Below are 18669 nucleotides of genomic sequence, written 5' to 3'. Positions count from 1 at the left end.
CGCCGTGGCCATGGCACCGCGCGCTTCCGGTGCCGCCGGCCGGGCTGGGACAGCGGGAACCGGGCTGGGACAGCGGGAACGGGACTGGGACAGCGGGAACCGGGCTGAGACAGCGGGAACCGGGCTGAGACAGCGGGAACCGGGCTGGGACAGCGGGAACCGGGCTGGGACAGCGGGAACCGGGCTGGGACAGCGGGAACGGGTCTGGAATCGGGGCTGGGATAGCGGGAACCGGGCTGGGACAGCGGGATCGGGGCTGGAATTGGGGCTGGGACAGCGGGAACGGGGCTGGGACACCGGGAACGGGGCTGGGACAGCGGGAGCCGGACTGGGACAGCGGGAACCGGGCTGGAATCAGGGCTGGGGCAGCAGGATCGGGGCTGGGAACGGGACCAGGACAGCGGGAACCGGTCTGAGATCGGAGCTGGAATAGCGGGATCGGGAGTGGGAACGGGGCTGATATCAGGGCTGGGATAGCGAGATCAGGGCTGGGAAAGCGGGAACTGGGCTGCGATAGCGGGATTGGGGCTGAGATCTGGGCTGAGATCGGGGCTGAGACAGCGGGAACGGGGCTGGGAAAGTGAGATCGGGGCTCACAGCAGGAACGGGGCTGGGACAGCGGGATCGGGGCTGGGACAGCGGGATCGGGGCTCTCCCAAGGGCGGCAGCCGTGCCCGCGGCGGGGAGGGAACCTCGCCCCGCTGCCCTCAGGTCGCACGGCCGCCGCTTTGAGAAGGCGCCGGAGCCCTCAGGTTGGCCCATGGAGACGGAGAGCGACTCCAGCGACAGCCAGGACTCTCTGGGCGGCATGACCCCGGGCAGCGTGCTGATCCGCCCCGCGGCCGGGCGCAGGGAGCCGGCCCCGGGGGCCGTGCAGCAGCCCCGGCCGGAGGACGCGGCTGCGGCCGGAGCCGCCCGCGCTGTCCCGGCCGCGGGGCCCGCCTGGGGCCCGGGCGGGGCCGGGGCTCCCCGGGGCTCCCCCGGTGTCGCTCCAGGTGCGTCGGGACCGCCGGCCGCAGCTCGGGCTGGGGGGCGATTGCAGCCTCGGAGCAGCTCTGGAATTAAGGAATCCTGGCATTCTCGTACTGCAGTTGTCTGTGTTCCCAAACTCTTGTGCACATGGGGAGTGAGGTGTGCGGGCTGTGAGGCCCTGGCACAGGTTGCCCACAGAAGCTGTGGCTGTCCCATCTCTAGAGGCGTTCAAAACCAGGTTGGATAAGGCTTGGAACAGCCTGGGATAGTGGGAGTTGTCCCTCTTTATGGGGACAGGAATGCTTAATCCCTGTTCAACATCACTGTTCAACATCCCTGTTCAACATCCCTGTTTAAAGGATGTTTAATAATGTTCTGTTTTTCAGAGGTTTCCCTGTACTGTAAATCAAATTTCTCATTCAGAGCCACAGAATTCGTTGATGTTTTTAAGCTTCAGCTCAATCTCTGTGGTCATTTGTGTTCTGAGGGTCGTGATGTTTAGGCATTCAGAGATGAGGGAAATGTGGAGCTATACAGAAAATGCACCACAAATGATTCTGACCACAGCAAAACTGCTTTTATTTTAGGAGTCGTAAGCACCAAAGTATCTCCAGATTGTCTGGTTCCAGTCGAAAATTCAGAGCCTGTGTTTTTATCCCAAATGGTAAGAAAAGTTCCTTCCTGCAATCCTGAGCTAAGAGAACACTTTTCCTCAAAAAGCTGTAGCTCCTCTTAAAGCAGCACAAGATTCTGGCTCAGCCTCTGCACCACAGCTGTGCAGCTGCTTTTCCTCTCTGAGTTGCTGCTGAGGTGGTTTTATTGCTGATGTTTTTGGAGGGGCTTTATTTACACTGAGTCTCATCAGTGCTTAATTCTCTGTGTGTGAGCAATCCTGAATTGTCCAAGATTAGCAACCTCTCTAAACTTAGGCAGGCATAGTTTCACTGTTACTTCTTTGGCCACAAACGAGGAGAATAAACTTACTTAGCACTTAGAATATGTGGGTTTAATTTGAATTGTGTTTGTGGAGTTCTAGTCCCTAAAATGCCGTGTGAGTTCTCAACAGCAATGTTGTTTTTTTGGTTACATTTTTCAACCCAAGACAAATATCCAGACTCTTCTGTGGCAGAGCTCATCAATGTTTTGTGCCAAGACCTTTGTGTTGCTGTGTGCCAGGGGTTCCATTTCTATGCTCAGTAATTCCATCTGCCTCTAAAACTTTGGCCACTGTTGGCAGAGGCTTTGATCACTGCTTTTTCTGCTCTTGTTCTGAAGCATTATCCTGGAGAAGCTGCAGCACAAGATGATCCTTCACTGCTGCTGGAATATAGCAAAAGACCTGAAGGTAAAACACATCAATCACCCTTTTTTTTTTTTGTAAGGAGACTGAATAATTTAAAAAAAGGGGAGCTTTTAGGTTGTTTTTTTTTTTCATTATAGAAACTTCTGAGTGAAAATATTCAAAGGTTGCTTTGATAAAAAGATGATAATTGTAACAAACATTCTTAAATTTTGCAAATTTTATCCCATTCTTGCTGGCATTACATTCTTTTAATTAACTGAGTGGGACTTCTGCCAGTGTGCCAGAGTGTTGAGATTCCTTTTGTTTACAAAACTATTCATGTCTCTGAATAGACAGTTTGGGGAAGGGGCTTGTTTTGATCCATTTTCCTCTTGTAAATAATTGTACTACAAAGGCATATTTTTCTTCAAGCAGCCTATCCCAAAAAAGTGTATTTCTAATCCTTAAGAATCCTAGGAAATCACAATGTCAGTGTCTTTTCCTTTAATTTCTGAATCTGCCAGTTTCAATCAGATTTTGGGAAATGAAGGCTTTTTAAAGAAAATACACTTATACAGGTTTCTTGGATATCTGGAGCTGTGTAGAGGAGAAAAAACATAAATCAATACCCCAATTAAGACCAAAAATCAATATTTTTACACTCACAGGCAGCAGCTAGCTGACTTACCAGCCTTTGCTTCCTCTGCCCAGTGGGTGAGGGAGAGCCTGCAATCCTTTTAGCATGATTTGCACCTATTAAGATAATTTGTTGTAGTTTATGATGATGGTAGGGAAATGCTGTTTCTGGGGTTTTCTTAGTTCAGTCTTTTTCAAGTCAGAATTTGCAGCATTTTATTGACTGGGTTGTCTGAGCTCGAGTTACCATTGAGACTTTACTCACCATTATTGGACTTTATTGACACCAGCATTCAATGCTATAAAAATGGTGTTAAATGAAGCCTGCTCTTACTCTTACCATTATTTAAATTTTCTGCTTCCTGAAAGGAAGAAATTTGTTGTTGCAATAGATGATGTGGTTCCTGCAGGCAACAGATTCTTCTCAGCAAAATTAAATGCATTGAAATAATACTTTGTCTCTACCTGTGAAATAGACATTTTGTGGCAATTATCTCAACAAAGCATGTTTGTCCTTCCCTGCAGATTATGTTTTGATTTCTCAGTATGCTGCTGGCCAGAAGGAGGCTCTGAGAGCAGTATTAATGCAAAAGTAAGTGTGAATTGTTGGTGTCTGAGCTGTTCTGCTTCTGTATAACTACACCACTTGAGCTTTTTGCCAAAATGCATAGCTGGTAAGGAAGAAATGTTTTATTACTGTTCTTTGTCAGTGTTCTTTTTCTGTGTGTGAAAGTGTTTCCAGTTGATTTTATTCCCTGGAGTATCTTAGGTCAAAACTTCAGGAGAAATGCTTATCCAGCGATATCATTGCTGTGTGTGGGAAAACATTTCCTTGCAGGAGATGTGGAGAAAATGCTGTTTACAGGCACTTCTTTACTTTTATAGAATTCAGAATGTTCCTGTTCCCAAGGAGGTGAAGGTGCAGCTCTTGGGAAGTGCCTTCACAGACAAAAGGGAAAGTGTTTGGGCTAACCCCAGGTCAGCACCCAGGGAAGTTGACTCTGCAACCACCATTGCAGCAGCTGCTGCTGCTGTGTTTGCCACGGCAGCTCCCCTGCTCAAGGTGAGTGGGTGGCTCTTGGGAGCAGCAGTTCTTTGTCCTCCTAAAATAATAAATGTTCCAAACAAGCCTGAAGTTGTTGGTAGTAGCTGCAGAGAGCCTGAATGTGTCTGCTCCCTGCTTTGTGTGTCATCTCACACTCACTGACCAGTGTACCAGAGGGAACTAATTTGGGTTTAACTAAATGGGCAGAAGACAGAGAACATTTGATTTATCTATTGGAAATTCACAATATTGCTAAACCACCAAAATTAAATGGTAAATAGAATTTTGTTTCTTTTGGGATGCAAATCCAGGATTCTGTGAAGGATGTTTTGTTCTTTTCTCACACATCTGCAATAATGTGGGTTTTTTCCCCCTTCCCTTTTATTTTTTTATCCTTTCTTGCAGGTTCAAAATGATTTGGAAGCAAAAGTGAACTCATTTTCAGAACTGCTTCAGAAACTGCAGGAGACAGACAGGCAGCTGCAGCGAGTGTCTGAACAGCAAACCAGCATGAAAGCTCAACACGAGGAGCCCCACTACCAGCAGAGAGTCAGAGAGCTTGAGAAACAAATGAATGCTTTCATGCTGCAACGGATTCAGCACTTGGAAAAGCTTCAGGAGCAGCAAATGAATATTCAGGTATCTAAGTCACAATGCAGAAACTTCAGGGTGATAATTTCTTTTGTATCTCAGCGTTAATGTTATAATAATTTGGATTGTTTGTATTAGAAAGAAAGTTCAGTGGAAGTAGATCAAAGAAAGTGAAAAACTCAGCAATGAGAAAGATGCTGAGGGGTTGGGACATGCCCAGAGAAGGGCAGTGGAACTTGGGAAGGGTCTGGAGCCCCAGGAGTGGCTGAGGGAGCTGGGGAGGCTCAGCCTGGAGAAAAGGAGGCTCAGGGGGCACCTTGTGGCTCTGCACAGCTCCTGACAGGAGGATGGGACTCGTGCAGGTCGGGCTCTGCTCCCAGGGAACAGGGACAGGACGAGGGGAAATGGCCTCAAGTTGCACCAGGGAAGGTTTTGGTTGGGTATTAGGGGAAAGTTCTTCACTGACGGGTGGTCAGACACTGGAAGATGCACAGGGCAGTGCTGGAGTCCCCATCCCTGGAGGTGTTCAGGAGACCTGGATGTGGCACTGGAGGACTTGGTGTGGTGGGGACTGTGGTGGCGCTGGGAGAAGAGTTGGACTCAGTGATCTTAAAGGTCTTTTCCAACCTCGTGAATTCTGTGCTTCAGTGACCAGAAATGCTCTGTGATTTTGTCTCCCAGTCCCATCTCATCAGCTCTGCAGTGAGCAGCCGTGGCCTGCAGAGTCCTGTGCCTGCCTCTGGGCCCCTGACAGGACGCTGGGAGAAGCCAGAGCACAGATCACTCACTAATGAAGCACCTTCATCTCACAGGAGTTTATTCCCTACCACTGCTGCACCTGTCAAAGGTGGAGACAAATTCTTATTGTCTTATTTTCACTGTTAGTTCTGCATTAATTTTGTGTCCATTCATATTGGATTGTGCATCATGTCAGTAATGAGTAGCGAACATTTCTTCTGTGCAGTTTGTTTTATTGCCCAATGCTCTTTAAAATTTTTGTGACATTCTGAAGATGTTCCAGTTTAAATTAAGGTGAGACTTTTGATTTACTAAGTCTGCACCAGGAGAGGCCTGGACTTAAAATAATCTAATTGAGACATAATCTGTGTGGAAGCCTGTGATGAACTACAGTTGGGTTTTGAGGGTTTTTTTTATCCCTTTATGATAGCAGTCAGAGGTATGACATTTTCTCCCTGTTTACTCAACTAGTGCAGTAATGTTTTGCATTTTTGTGAAGAATTTATAGACCTGGTGTGGGGTTTTATTCCTAGATTTTTTTCCTGGAGTCTACAAGGGCAGGTCATGATAGGACAAGGGAGAATGGCTCCAAACTGGAGGAATGTAGGTTTAGATTAGATGCAAGGAAGAAATTCTTGTGAGGATGGTGAGGCCCTGGCACAGGTTGGCCAGAGAAGCTGTGGCTGCCCCTGGATCCCTGGCAGTGTTCCAGGCCAGGGTGGATGGGGCTTGGAGCAACCTGGGATAGTGGGAGGTGTCCCTGCCCATGGCAGGAGGTTGGAGCTGGATGATTTTTAAAGTCCCTTCCAATCCAAAGCATTATGTGGTTCTATGATACCATTTCCTTTGAAGAAAATTGTTAACATTTAAATAACTTTATTTTTTTATCTTTCCCTGAAGCATACTCAAGCCATTTGCCAAGTCACGAGGTTCATACACAAAAATCTCCTCTAAACACGCCAGTTCCTCGAAGATATGCTCCAGAACCTGTACCCAAAAGTGCAAAAATCTCAGAGAAAGAGAACTCTGTAGTAAAAAAAGAAAATCTTCTCAAACCTACAGGAGAAGGTATTGTCCTCCACTGGTCTAACTAGTATGGCCTGGTGGTTACTTTGTGTATTCCTCACCTTTTCTGACCTTTTCTGTGGGGCTGCTGGCACTTAAATGCATATATTCAGAATATTTGGAATCTGCAGTTGGGAAGGGTTAGTTTTGTGTAGAATTCACTTACTCATAAGTAACTAAAGACTTAAAGACAGAACTGATTTAATCTATAGAGTTTCAGCAGGACTGCTCACTGAAATACATTTTCAAAGTCAAGTTTTGTGAAGATTAGACAGAATAATGTAAAACTTGGGAGCTACTCAATAACTTTGCCATTATCATTGGTTAAATTGAATTTTTATTTTATTTTTTCATGGGTGCACAAGGTCTCTGGGTTATTGTATTGAAAGCAGCAGGTGTAAAGCAAATGTAAAGTAATTTTCTTTTACACCTTTTGATCAAGTCTCTGTTACAAAGCTGTCAGGTACTCCTGTTGTTCAGTGGGTCCAGGAAAAAATGAAATAAGACAAAAGAAGAAGCATTCTGTCCATAATGTCACAGATTTGTTCTCAGTGACTCAGTTCATTGCCATCCCAGTTCCGTCTGGCTTTGCTAATATAAAGCAACCTCAGAAAGATAGATTAGTCTGAGTGGTTTTAAGTGACTTGCCTTATCTGAAATAGATCTATAAATTTAAAAAATATTTTACTCTTCTTGGTATTATTTAATGGTGAGATACCTGGAAAGGAAAAGAAAATATTAAATATATTGAATTAACTTTCATTTTTTCTGCTTCATTTTAGGTGAGAAGAAATACCTGGAACACATTCGGGGTTCTCAAGCAGTGTCACTGAAGCAGGTGGAATCTTCCAAGAAGACAGCAGCAAGCAGCAGTGAAAGGAGCTGGCATTCTGAGAGAAGCAGGTGGATAAACACAATAATCCAAATTAGGAAGAGTTTCTGCTGTTTCAGGAACAGGGAGAGGTGCATCAGGCCCTGATGGTGTAACAGAGTGACTGGTGTGGTCCTTGAGTCTGGCACTGCTGTGCTGGAGCGTTGCTGGTTTTGCATTCCTTTTGGCTGGAGCTGTGTCAGGGCAGGTTTGGGTTGGATATCAGGAAAAGGTTCCTCACCCAGAGGGTGCTGGGCACTGAACAGGCTCCCCAGGGAATGGGCACAGCCCCAGGCTTGACAGAATTCAGAGAGTTTGGGCAACGCTCTCAGGGCCAGGGTGGGATTGTTGGGGTGTCTGCAGGATCAGGAGTTGGGCTCTGATCCTTGTGGGTCCCTTGCAGCTCTGATATTCCACCATTCTGTGGTTCTGTTGAGCTGCAGGCAGAGGCTTGTTGCTAAAGACAGCTCACAACACCTTTCTCAGAGGTCAATGGGGCTGCACTTGGAGTGTTTTTCAGGAGCAATTCCTGAGATTTAAAATGGATGAAAAAATGTTCTTAGCCATGCAATCTTGAAGCATCTTTTCCCCAGGCAACAGTGTAAAGTTATAATTTCACTGATGCAGTGTGAAACTGCTCATATGTGCTATTTTAGAATAGTGTGCACAACAATATTAATTGCTTCAGATGGAAAGATATCCAAAATTTAAAAGTTGCTGTATTAGATGTAATTTCATGATTGAAAATAAAAGGATGTGGCTGAAGGTGTTAAGTGGAAAACAGGGAAAACCCAATAACCTCTCTATAACTTTGGATGCCAAAGCAAGTTCCAGTTTATCTAAAGGTTTGGTACTTGCACTGTAAATTCCTGCTTGGTTTCACAGCTGAATCCTTTCTTGGGCCACCTCAGGAGCCACAAGAGCTGTAACCAGGAGTGTTTCTCCCCTCAGACACAAAGCTTTGCGTGCAAAGTCGAATCCTTTTGAAAGCTACAATGAAATTGATAAAACAGTGCAAAAAGCAGATGATTTACTTCAAGATCTTGGCAAGTTGAGAAGAGAAATGCACAACATTCTGCAGGTAAAGTCAATTTAATCACAATGAGCAGGGGTTTGAAGAAAGGGAGTAAAAATTGTGCAGAAAAACATAGAGGTCTGATATCAGTAAAAGTGTTGCTCTTGCTTCCACACCTGTAAAAAGATCCACATTTGTTTACAATTAATTGAAATATTGGAGTCTCTGTGTGTGGAAGAGCTTTGAGCCTGAATAATGCTCTGGGTGTGCAATGGGCTCTGACTGCCACTGTCACAGACATAAAATAGGTGAGAGAGAGGGAAGGACAGAAAGAGAAACAAAAAGAAGTTTGTTTATTTGTTTGTTTTAAGCTTTTGGATATTTTCAGTGCCTTTTTCTGCAGAGCTACAGAGTTGATGTAATTTTCCCATTTGGAAAAGAGCAATGTTCCATTTATCTCCAGTCAGTTATCTCCGCTTTAGGGATGATTTAAGCATTTCCTTTCTCATTTTGCCACTTCTTTTTGTATTGAGTGCTGTTTCCAAGGAATTGCCTGGCATGGAATCCTTGTGCTGTTTCTTGTGCTAATGATTTTGTACCTTTTGGGGGTACAAGATCAGCCTCTGTGCTGGCAACATGGAGCTTTTGACAAGTGAAGTTTTTATCTCTTAACCTGGTGCCATTCCTGGTTCCACCTGTCTGCTGTGGGCCTCTCTGTCCTTGTCAATGTACACAGTGAGAAAGAAGAAAACCTTGAAAATTCACCTCTGTGAATTGCCTTGAAATGTAATATCTTTGATTCTGGTTCATTTCTCTAGTTGAAAGTTTCAACTTGTATATTTCCTTAAAAAATATTTTGTATTTCCTGTCTGGTTTTTGTTGCTGTATCTTTGAAAAATGCAGCTTCATCTGTCATATCTTACAGCATAGCTGATGCATTTTTTATAGATTTTATAACACTTCATGGATTTTACATTTAACTGTTCTTACTGCAAATGGAACAGGTGCCTTGTGCCCCACCGAGGCTGCAAATATTTTCTTACAGCTGTTGCTAAAAACTTAAACAAGTAACAAACCTTAGTACAGGCAACAGAACAAGATGAGATAGAATAAGGAATGGGAGAAAGACACAGTTACAGAAATTATTTGAAGTCTCTCTTTTATGAAAAAGGTCAATAGACAGAGATATGGTGACTTAGCCAATGGAGAGTTGGGTCAATTAAACATTTAGCTACTGACTCCTCATCACTGAGAGGTTGATAGAGTGAGATAATGATAAATTTTGGGGTAAATGATAAACCAGCTCTGTCATAAAGCAAAGGTGTGAATTAGATGGGGACAGAAGGTGGTGCTCTAACCCAAGGAATTCACTGTGGCCAGTGAAACTCAGTGTCTCCTATGGATTTTACTTTAAAGTTCCAACAGCTCTTCTGTCTTTTCAGGGAGCAAGTCCATGGAAATCTGATGTGAAAGATCTTATGAAGGTATACCTTGAATTATTTTTTCTTTTGTGGATTTATCTCCTATGGATTTTACCTTACAGTTCCAACAGCTCCTCTTCTGTCTTTTCAGGGAGGAAGTCCACGGAAATCTGATGTGAATGATCTTACTAAGGTATACCTTGATTTTTTTTCTTCTGTGGATTTATCTCCTATGGATTTTACCTTAAAATTCCAACAGCTCTTCTTTTGTCTTTTCAGGGAGCAAGTCCATGGAAATCTGATGTGAATGATGTTACTAAGGTATACCTTGAATTTTTTTTTTTCTTTTGTGGGTTTATCTCCTATGGATTTTACCTTACAGTTAGTTCCAACAACTCTTCTGTCTTTTTAGGGAGCAAGTCCACGGAAATCTGAAGTGAATGAGGTTATTAAGGTATACCTTGAAATTTTTATGTGTTTCTTTTGTGGGTTTTGGGGCTTTCTATAAAACAGTCTAATGCTGAAGCAGTTTTGGATGTGTTTGCAATGAAATGTCACTGCCTGCCTGTTGCACACCTGGATGTTTGGTGAAGGATTGCTCTTGTACAGATCACATTTCTCCTGTCTGGTTCAATCCCAGTAAATCCCTTGAGGGGATAATGTCAGGCAGGAAGCTGCTGTGTCAGATTGGCAAATGTGGGCTCTGCTAGCAGCATTTTGGACATATTTAACAGATCCAGTTACCATTTCATGCTCTGGGTCTCACTAGCAGGTCTACATCATTTTACAATTGGTCATGTATCTGTATTTCTTACCCTTTCTTAGGGATTTTACCTGTCTTGTTGAGTTAATATTTGTCAAAAAGTTTCATTTGAAAATGAAACCCTATGTAAAATTGATAAGTAATTTGGTATATTGTCTTTTTCTCACCAGGCCAAAACCAAGGTCCTGGGATCAGTGTGTTGATTCCTGTTTTGTTATGGCATTGTGGCAGTACATCTGTTCAAACATAAACTTTTGTTTAATTCTGATTTAACAAAAGAATAGCCTTAAATCCAAAACTGAGTTGTGAACTGTGAGGTTTTGGGCGTTTTTCTGATCATTCAATTGATGTTTTCACAGGCTACTCGAGTCTGGGTGTTTTGGTTTGAGGGGTTGGGTTTTTTTTGATGTACATTTATCACTTTTTAAACTTTTTTAGTGTTTAATGAAGTTTTCATGGGCCTCTGGGTTTTTCCTCAGGAGTGTGAGAATGAATGTGAGAACTTGTTTCCTGTGTTTGTGTACTTAGCAGCTAATTTATGCTCGATTTTTATCTTTGTAAAAGGGTTCTGCAAAGTGAGAGCTTTCATTGTTCCTTTTGAAAAGTGAAAACGAGTAAAAGAGGCTCCAGAGGCTGCTGAGGGATTTATCTTGTTAAAACTTAAAAGTATTGCTTGGTGTTTCTCGGAGTAGATTGATGCCAAACAAGTGCATCTATTTAGAGGATTTGGGCTTTTATTAGGCTCTTAATTATATTTAATTACTGCTACATGGAGAGATTTACTTGTGATACTTCATGTATCTAATTGCAATCTTTTCACATGCTTATTAGCCTCATTAGCATTGCCTCTCATACTCCACATCATCTTCCATTTGAGATCTTTTGGATGTCTTTCACTTCTCTAAATACATTTGCAACATGATGAACATTCTTGAGTAACTGATAGTGCACATGGGCAGTATTTCATGTGATGGCATTGATGTGATAACAGATTAACAGGAAATTAACAATCTCTGATTAAAAGCTAGAGGTTCTGCTTCGATTTTAGTCAAGAAATCCTCCTGAAAAAAACGCACCTGATCCTCCCCAACATCATCTGCTCAACAAACCATCCATCCTTCAAAAGGTTGAAGTGCCAAGGTCTATCCTGACAGATGCTGAGAGGACTTTGAGAGGAGTGCAAAACACTAAAAAAGTCCTTGAGGAGAATCTGGAAGCTGTTACTCGTGCTAAAGATGGAGATGCCATGTATTCCATCAGTGACTCCTTGACTACAAACAGGTCAGACCCTACAGTTCAGTGTTTTGTGAGATTGATGGTTCCAAATCTGGGCATTGGAGAGCTCCTGCTCTTCCCTGCAAAAAGGATTTATTGACTCCTTCTAGCAATCATTGTCTGATTCTTGAAATTCAGATGTTTTTTGAACCTTGTGGTGTGAACTGGTTTTTGTCAGGTGCCTAAATGGGATTTCTGAGGCTTTATCAGTTGGACAGACTGCTCTGCTGCCAGGGCATTTAGCTGTTTCCATACCAACTTGCATTAATAAGAAAATGGAAGCCTTAATTTAATTATTCAGAGCCAGAAGAGGCTTTGAGCCTGTAAATTTACAGAATTTAATCACCTCACAACAGATCTTTGGCTTTTGAACTTTCACTTTGTTAGTTGAGTTAAATATTCTGCTTGAATCAGAATGGAGTTTTTCTATTCAAATACAACCTAAAGTTGCATTTTCCTGAGGAAGGTAACTATTCTGTATGTATAAGGGTTTTTTTCAGGCATGTTACCTGCTCTCATTAACTTTTAGAGGCTACAGTAATTTGTCACCTGCTTTTTTGTTAAGTTGCAATATTTTTGTTTTGTTGTTCTTTTCAGTTGTGATCAAAGTAGGAAGTGACACCTTGCTGCCTCTCATTCCTAAAATATTTATAATAATGTCAGTATTTACCAGCAGGGAGTGGGGTTTGCAGGTGGCACCAGATTTGGGGTTGGGATTCTTGATGGGCTTTGCTTGGTGCCTTTTGGGGAGTGCAGAGGTGCAAAATCTCACTGTCTGTTCTGGGCTTCTCTTTCTAGAGCATTTAAAGGTCACTACTTTCCCAGGAACAAATCTGTGCAATTTGAGAAGCACTGAGCTAAAATGATTCTTCCTTCTGTTTCAGAGATGTCTTGGAAGAGATTCGTATCCGAAGGACTGTGGATGAGTGGATCAAGGCAATCAGTGAGGAAATCCAGGTAGGGCTGGAAAAATGAATTCAGATTTTTGTGTTAAATTTTTCCACTTGGCCCTGTTCTCCCCACAGTAAAGTGATTTACTCACCCCTTGAAAACATGAGAAAGCTGCCTATTGTTGCTCACGTGCAGTAAACTATAATAAAATATTTACCTCTGTGTTATGTAATGAAAATCCCTGGTCTCAGTTGCTGGCTAACATGAGAAACAGATCCTTTCTCTGAGTTTCAAAGTTATCCACACACTCTGCTGATAGCCTTAAAGATAAAAATCTCCTTTTATTACCTTTATCTTTTCTATTTAGACTGAAATGGCAAGAAATGATTCAGAACAAGGGAAAAGTGATCAAAAAGCCCCATGGAACAAGAAAGGCCAAAGCCTCAAGGCTGTGAAGACCAAGAAAGAAATTAAAGAGAGAACTCAAAACATCCAAGGATGCTTGACAAAAAAACCTTTATCTGTAGCTAAGCCATTGCAGAAGCAGATGGAAGATAACACAAGGAAACAGAAGTTTAGGACTTACCTTTCTGAAAATGTGCAGAGCAAAGAAAGAAGAGCAGATGTGAGTTGCAAATAGTTGGTTTCTTTTCTGGAAAAAACTGTTCAGTATTGACATAAAAAATTGTGTGTGCAGGTGTACTAATTCAAAATGAGAGTGATAGCTCTGTCCTGCTCCAATTTACATAACTGAAGGATTGTAAACTACTTTTTTTTCCCTTTTTGGTGTCCATCAGGGAGCTGTAGGTGGAACTGCACTGGTCCAAAATGAAGATAACCTGTCTCAAGTTTATGGGAAACCCATTTACCAGGGCCGCCGTAGCACCCTTAAGAAAGGACCTTACCTGAGATTCAACTCTCCCTCTCCCAAGGCCAAACTTCCCAGACCCAAGCTGATAGAGACTGTTAGAGGTAAGTGATTCTTTGATTGGGAGCAAGGTGTTCCTTCCCAGTTCTTCTACCAGGAATTCCTTGTGAAAATCAATCTGTTAATTGTAGTTCAACTGCTCTTCAATATCAAGCTTAAGGAACTGCAGTGGCTTTTCAGAGAGGTGCTCACTGCCTTGTCAGGGCTTAAGAGACATTTGGAAAATGCCCTTAATTTAACTTTTGGTCAGCTCTGAAGTGGTCAGGCAATTGGACTAGATGGTTGTTGTAGGTCCTGTCCATTTGAAATAGTTTATTTCTATTTAAGATCCTCTTTTCAGAGCTAGAAAGTAACAGAAGTTTTTTGACTTGATATAATGTGTCTCTCACTTATTTTAGATTGTCAAATAAGCACTTATTTCTAAATATGATAAATGTGTTAGTATTTATTGTTGTCCAAGATTTAATGAGCTGTATGCTAAAATTAATCATAACTGAGTGTGTAAAGGTCACTGGGACTTGTATTTTTTGCCATGTTTATCCAGTGATTTTTTGTTTAAAAATTTAATTCATTCAGAGTTCAGAAATGTACTGAGACTTGAAAACTGAAGGAAGTCTGATATTTCATTTCCTGTTTCTAATGCATGAATTGAAATATGAAAGACTAAATATCTGGGTATGAAGATGACATCTGTTAGCTTGAAAATAATTGAAAGATGTAATCAGAATCATTGGTTAAGTTCACTAAGTGCAAGTAACTCCTTCATCCAGTTAGAGTTATAAGCAGAGTAAAATTCCTTTCTGTGATAGCTTGTTAAGATTATTTAATTGATAAAGGTTATTAGTTGATTAATAATGAATTTTATTTGTTAGTTTTGTAGGCAGAGTGTTAGGATAAGAAGGTCCTGATTTTCTAACCCAATAAAAATGTGTAAAAATAATTACAAAGGGACCCTATGTGATATCTAACATAGGTCAGTGTAGATAAGCTTCATCTAGAGTTAGTAAACAGGAATGTTTTAACTGGATCTCTTTTATTACCTTTTCAAAACTTATCTGATTCTTAATACAAAAACTAAGAATAATCTTTAACTGGTATTAAAAAAAAACCAGTGTGGATCATTTTACTGGGGAGAAAGTGAGCAAATGACATGAGAAAAGAGAATGATGAAGGGAGAGTGTGGAGATGGGAGAGAGGCTTAAGAGGAGGAGGTGGTTAAAGGGATGGTGAGCACAATGGAGTTAACAGGCTGTGCATCCATGGAAAAATATTAACTGGCTCCCTCCATGGCTCTTGCACTTAGGCTGTTGTTACCCATGCAGGGAAAATAGACTTGATGCAGTCTTAAATGCCATGTTTAAAAATGCTGCCTGGGTTTTTATTAACAGCTGTCAAAACATTCTCTTCTGTGTGAAACGTGAGAGGTTAACATCAGAAGGCAGCCAGTCACTTGATGAAATCACGTTTTTAGGCCATTGCAATGGATGGTGTAAAACATATCCATGTCTCTGAAGACAGGCACTGCTGGGGATTTTTTGACATTATTATTGTTATTGTTATTATTTTACTGATTTTTTATAATTATTTAATATTACTGCATAACCTGGTCTAGTGGAAGATGTCCTTGCCCGTGGCAGGGGGTTGGAACTGGTTGATCCTGAGGGTTCCTTCTAACCCAAACCCTTCTGTGGTTCTGATGTACATCCACAGTTTTGAGCAAGTGCTCAAAATAGTGCAAGAATCTCTTGTTTGGCCTGACGTGGTCCTTGTGGCACTTTCCTGACCTGTGTTCTGGAGCCCAGTTGTGATCTGTGAGGAGAAAGTGTTATTTGTAGAAAGTATTCACAATTCTCACCACCTTTCTGGAAAATGTGGGTCATAGTCCTGGCAAAAAACCTAGAAAACTTTTCAAAACTCACCATTTTTTAAAAGCTTAAGACCTTGTTCCATGAGAACTGCCAGCCTTGTGACTTTGGTATTTTGTTTGCCTTCTCTTGAATGTCTTTTCTTTGGTGAAAAATGATGTATGCTCTGGTATACTCATTTGAAGCATGATATATCACTGACTATTGGCTGTGCTGTACACCTATAATTTAATTTATTCTGTATAGATCTTTTTGGATTAAATGTGTGCTAGTAAGCACTTATGGTAGTAATAACAGTGATACAGTGACCACTAAGATTTGGATGGAGAACAGGCACTTCTTTAAAAATATTTAATCAGCAGTTCTGCTTTTGCTGACTCCTAAATGAATTTTCTTCTCTATTTATTGGGCTCTTGTCCTTTACAGAAAGTCATAACCTTTCCAGGGAGGCCAATTTCATCATTCCAGAAACAATATTTTGTAAAGTGGCAGAAAGAGTGCCCCCCTGCCCAATTTAATTATAACAAATAGGTTTGTTAAATTTGATGATTTGAAGCCACCAGCTGAATTCAGTGGTGTCAGTGAAATGGAGAGGTGCAGCTGGAATGAGCTGCTCCTGTGCTTCAGCTTTTTTCTGATGGAGGCAAATAGAAATGAAAGGATCAATGCTGCCTTCAGCCTTCCAAAACTGTGTGAGACAAACAGCTTCAAAGCTCTTTGCTGGCAAACAGAGTGAACTCTGGATAGCCTTTTCCCAGGGTGCTTCCCTTCCAAGCCATGAAGTCATGCTGCAGAGCAAAATGTGTCTGTGCAACCCTAGAGCCACCATCAGATTTGTTTCTCTATTTAACATCAGGCTGGAGTTATGGGTTTGTCTCTATCCTGACAGTAAATAAAATAAGACATTCCCTTGTGTTCTTATCAAAGGGAAGAATGGAATTTTTTGCACATTGTGTGAAGGAGCAGCCTCCAGTGAGTGTCCTGCTCCCAAGCTTTCTGATTTTAACTGAGGTTTGTTTGATACTGGCATTATTTATCTTTGCCTCTTGGTAAGACTGTTGCTCAAACTGCTTCATTTTTATCCTTTCTTTACCTTGCCAAGAAAATGGAAAAACAATCCCTGGTGTTTCACGTGGGTCTCATGAAGACAAAACAGTCCAGTCATTTTGGGGGCTGCTGTTCTAGAAGAAGCTGGTATGGCAAAACAAAATGTAAATAATAAAATGAGGAACAAATCTGTGCTCCTCTATAGTAGGAGTGGAAATAAAATGCACCAAGGTTGAATGAACACTTCAAAGCACCAGGTTCTTATAAAACAAAGAAGGAAATAAACAAATCTCTTTCACATCAGGCATGGTGAGTTCTTCTCTTCACAGATCTGCACCCACAGATTCCCTCCCTGGCCTTGGTGATAAAAATTCAAAATTATTGGAAGTCTTTGGCCTTGGGTTTGATTGGCTGAAAAATCCAGACTTGTTAAATGACTTTATTTTGTTCGAGCAGTCCACTGAGCTTGTTTTAAATTAGTGTTAGAATAAGGATGTTTGTTCAAGACTGAAATGGCCATCTGGAGAGTCTCTTTTCAGTCATTTTATAACTCTCAACCATTTTCTTTGCAAATAAACTATGGTGACTAATGCTTGGTTTCTTATGGGAAGTTAGGAAAAAAATTCAACACTTTTATGAGTAAGAGATCATTTCTGAAGAAAAAAAAAAGCTGGAGTTGTTTTCTTGCATAATGTGAACTGATAAATACATGTAAAACACTGTTTTTTTAAAGCTAAGTTTAATTAAATGTCTAGTTTCTGCCCAGTGCAAATAAACTTTGCAGAGAAAAATGAAAAGTTGAAAGCAATTAAAATGAGGTGCTGTGTGTATACAGTACTTAATCATTCTCACTGTGAAAACCTTGTTTTTACAAGTTGGCAGCATTACAGATACACTGCCAATTTCTGCTTTTACTCAAAAGTTCAAGGCCAAGGGGGACTGTTAGATCATGTGGTATGACCTCTTCTAAATCACAAGCCTCTGAACTGTATCTATTTATGTTACAGAGTCCAGTAATTTGTCTGACTGCAGAACAGTTTTTTTGGCTAACCTGTGCTTTGCAGAAAGGCACAAACTCATCATGTAAAGACAGCAGAAATTCTGCTTCTTCCCATGGCAAAATACCTTGTGCTTCAAAAGCAAATAGGACACTTCAGATTTATTATCTGATTTGTAGCGAGGTTTTGGCTTCAGTTTAGAGCTACTTCAGTTCCCAGGTGATTTTTAATTCAAAAATCAAGAGTGCCTATTAATATCCAATCTGTTTTAATATTTGCAGAGATACAGAATTAATGCTGAGTGCAGAGTTATCACTTGTGGAAGTCTTCTGGGGGTTACATTTATCCTGTTGACCAAGGCATTTCTCATTCCATTGCTTACCCAACATGACCATAAACCCTTTCCTAGAGATGCTTCTCTCTGACCTGTATTTTCTCACTGAGGAGTTATGGCTTGTTCTTGTTTCCAGGTTTACAACCCATAATTTGTACAAAAATACCACTTTATAAGCGAACTGCCTTACCTGCTTGTCTGCATCTAACAAAAGTCACATTATCAATCTTTATTATCCTTGCATTTTATAATCACTGACTTTCACCCTTCAATTAATTTGGAGGCTTTTAAATGTGAGCTAAATGTTAATGTTAAATGTGGGCTAAAATGTGCCTGTTGCCACGTGTTAACTGGCTGCAGGTACAGGAGGTGATTATTAGAAACAACAGAGGAGTAAGATGACATTTTTTTGGCTGTAATAAAGGTATGAAGTTGGTTATCAGCATGTTTCTTTCCAGATCCATTATCCTAACACCTACAAAATAACTGTAGAAGCACTTCTGCCTGATTGACAGTTGTTGACTTTTTGGGGGGGAGTTTTTAAGCAGTATTTATCCATTTATATTACTAATTCCCTTAATAATATCCATTGTTTGCTGTAAGTTGAGTAAGACCTTGCATGACTGCATGGTGAGAAATGCACATTGCAACAAATGCTCTCCTCTGCTCTTTGCTTAAGACATTTTTACATATAAATTACTTCTAGCTGGCTATTTACAATACTCTTGAAAAATTGGGCCAAAAAATCAGTGTTTCTTGATGATCGAAGTCAAGAGTATTGGGTATCAGCTATGGCTTGATTTTTCAGCAGCACTGAGTTGTTATACCAGCAATTTACAGATTATACCTGTTCCTCTGAGTACCTGTCAGTTTTGTGACTGCATTTCAAACCTAAGTTCTGGATTTCTTAGCTGCTAAATCACACATTCAGT

At 41.4% G+C, this 18669-nt stretch overlaps 1 protein-coding gene across 21 annotated transcripts in view; it reads left to right on the top strand.

Moving 5' to 3' along the window:
* Positions 1–308: 308 nt before the first annotated feature.
* The window catches only part of KIAA0586 (KIAA0586 ortholog), a 93920-nt gene continuing 75559 nt past the window's right edge, over positions 309–18669 (top strand). For all 21 annotated transcript variants that reach the window (XR_010080656.1, XR_010080657.1, XR_010080648.1 and 18 more), the window contains exons 1-18: positions 309–995; positions 1560–1636; positions 2248–2317; positions 3416–3482; positions 3776–3953; positions 4341–4574; positions 5208–5373; positions 6165–6332; positions 7112–7232; positions 8152–8281; positions 9658–9699; positions 9788–9829; positions 9916–9957; positions 10049–10090; positions 11448–11680; positions 12559–12631; positions 12933–13190; positions 13363–13537. Coding sequence is in view for 5 of the 21 variants with exons in the window: in XM_063399593.1 (XP_063255663.1) it covers positions 761–995; positions 1560–1636; positions 2248–2317; positions 3416–3482; positions 3776–3953; positions 4341–4574; positions 5208–5373; positions 6165–6332; positions 7112–7232; positions 8152–8281; positions 9658–9699; positions 9788–9829; positions 9916–9957; positions 10049–10090; positions 11448–11680; positions 12559–12631; positions 12933–13190; positions 13363–13537 (2353 nt within the window). In the remaining 16 variants the exon portion in view is untranslated. The remainder of the gene's footprint in view (positions 996–1559; positions 1637–2247; positions 2318–3415; positions 3483–3775; positions 3954–4340; positions 4575–5207; positions 5374–6164; positions 6333–7111; positions 7233–8151; positions 8282–9657; positions 9700–9787; positions 9830–9915; positions 9958–10048; positions 10091–11447; positions 11681–12558; positions 12632–12932; positions 13191–13362; positions 13538–18669) is intronic.

This window comes from Prinia subflava, chromosome 5 (assembly GCF_021018805.1).
Source record: "Prinia subflava isolate CZ2003 ecotype Zambia chromosome 5, Cam_Psub_1.2, whole genome shotgun sequence".
Classification (NCBI taxonomy): domain Eukaryota; kingdom Metazoa; phylum Chordata; class Aves; order Passeriformes; family Cisticolidae; genus Prinia; species Prinia subflava.
This window is presented reverse-complemented; position numbering and strand designations above follow the sequence as displayed.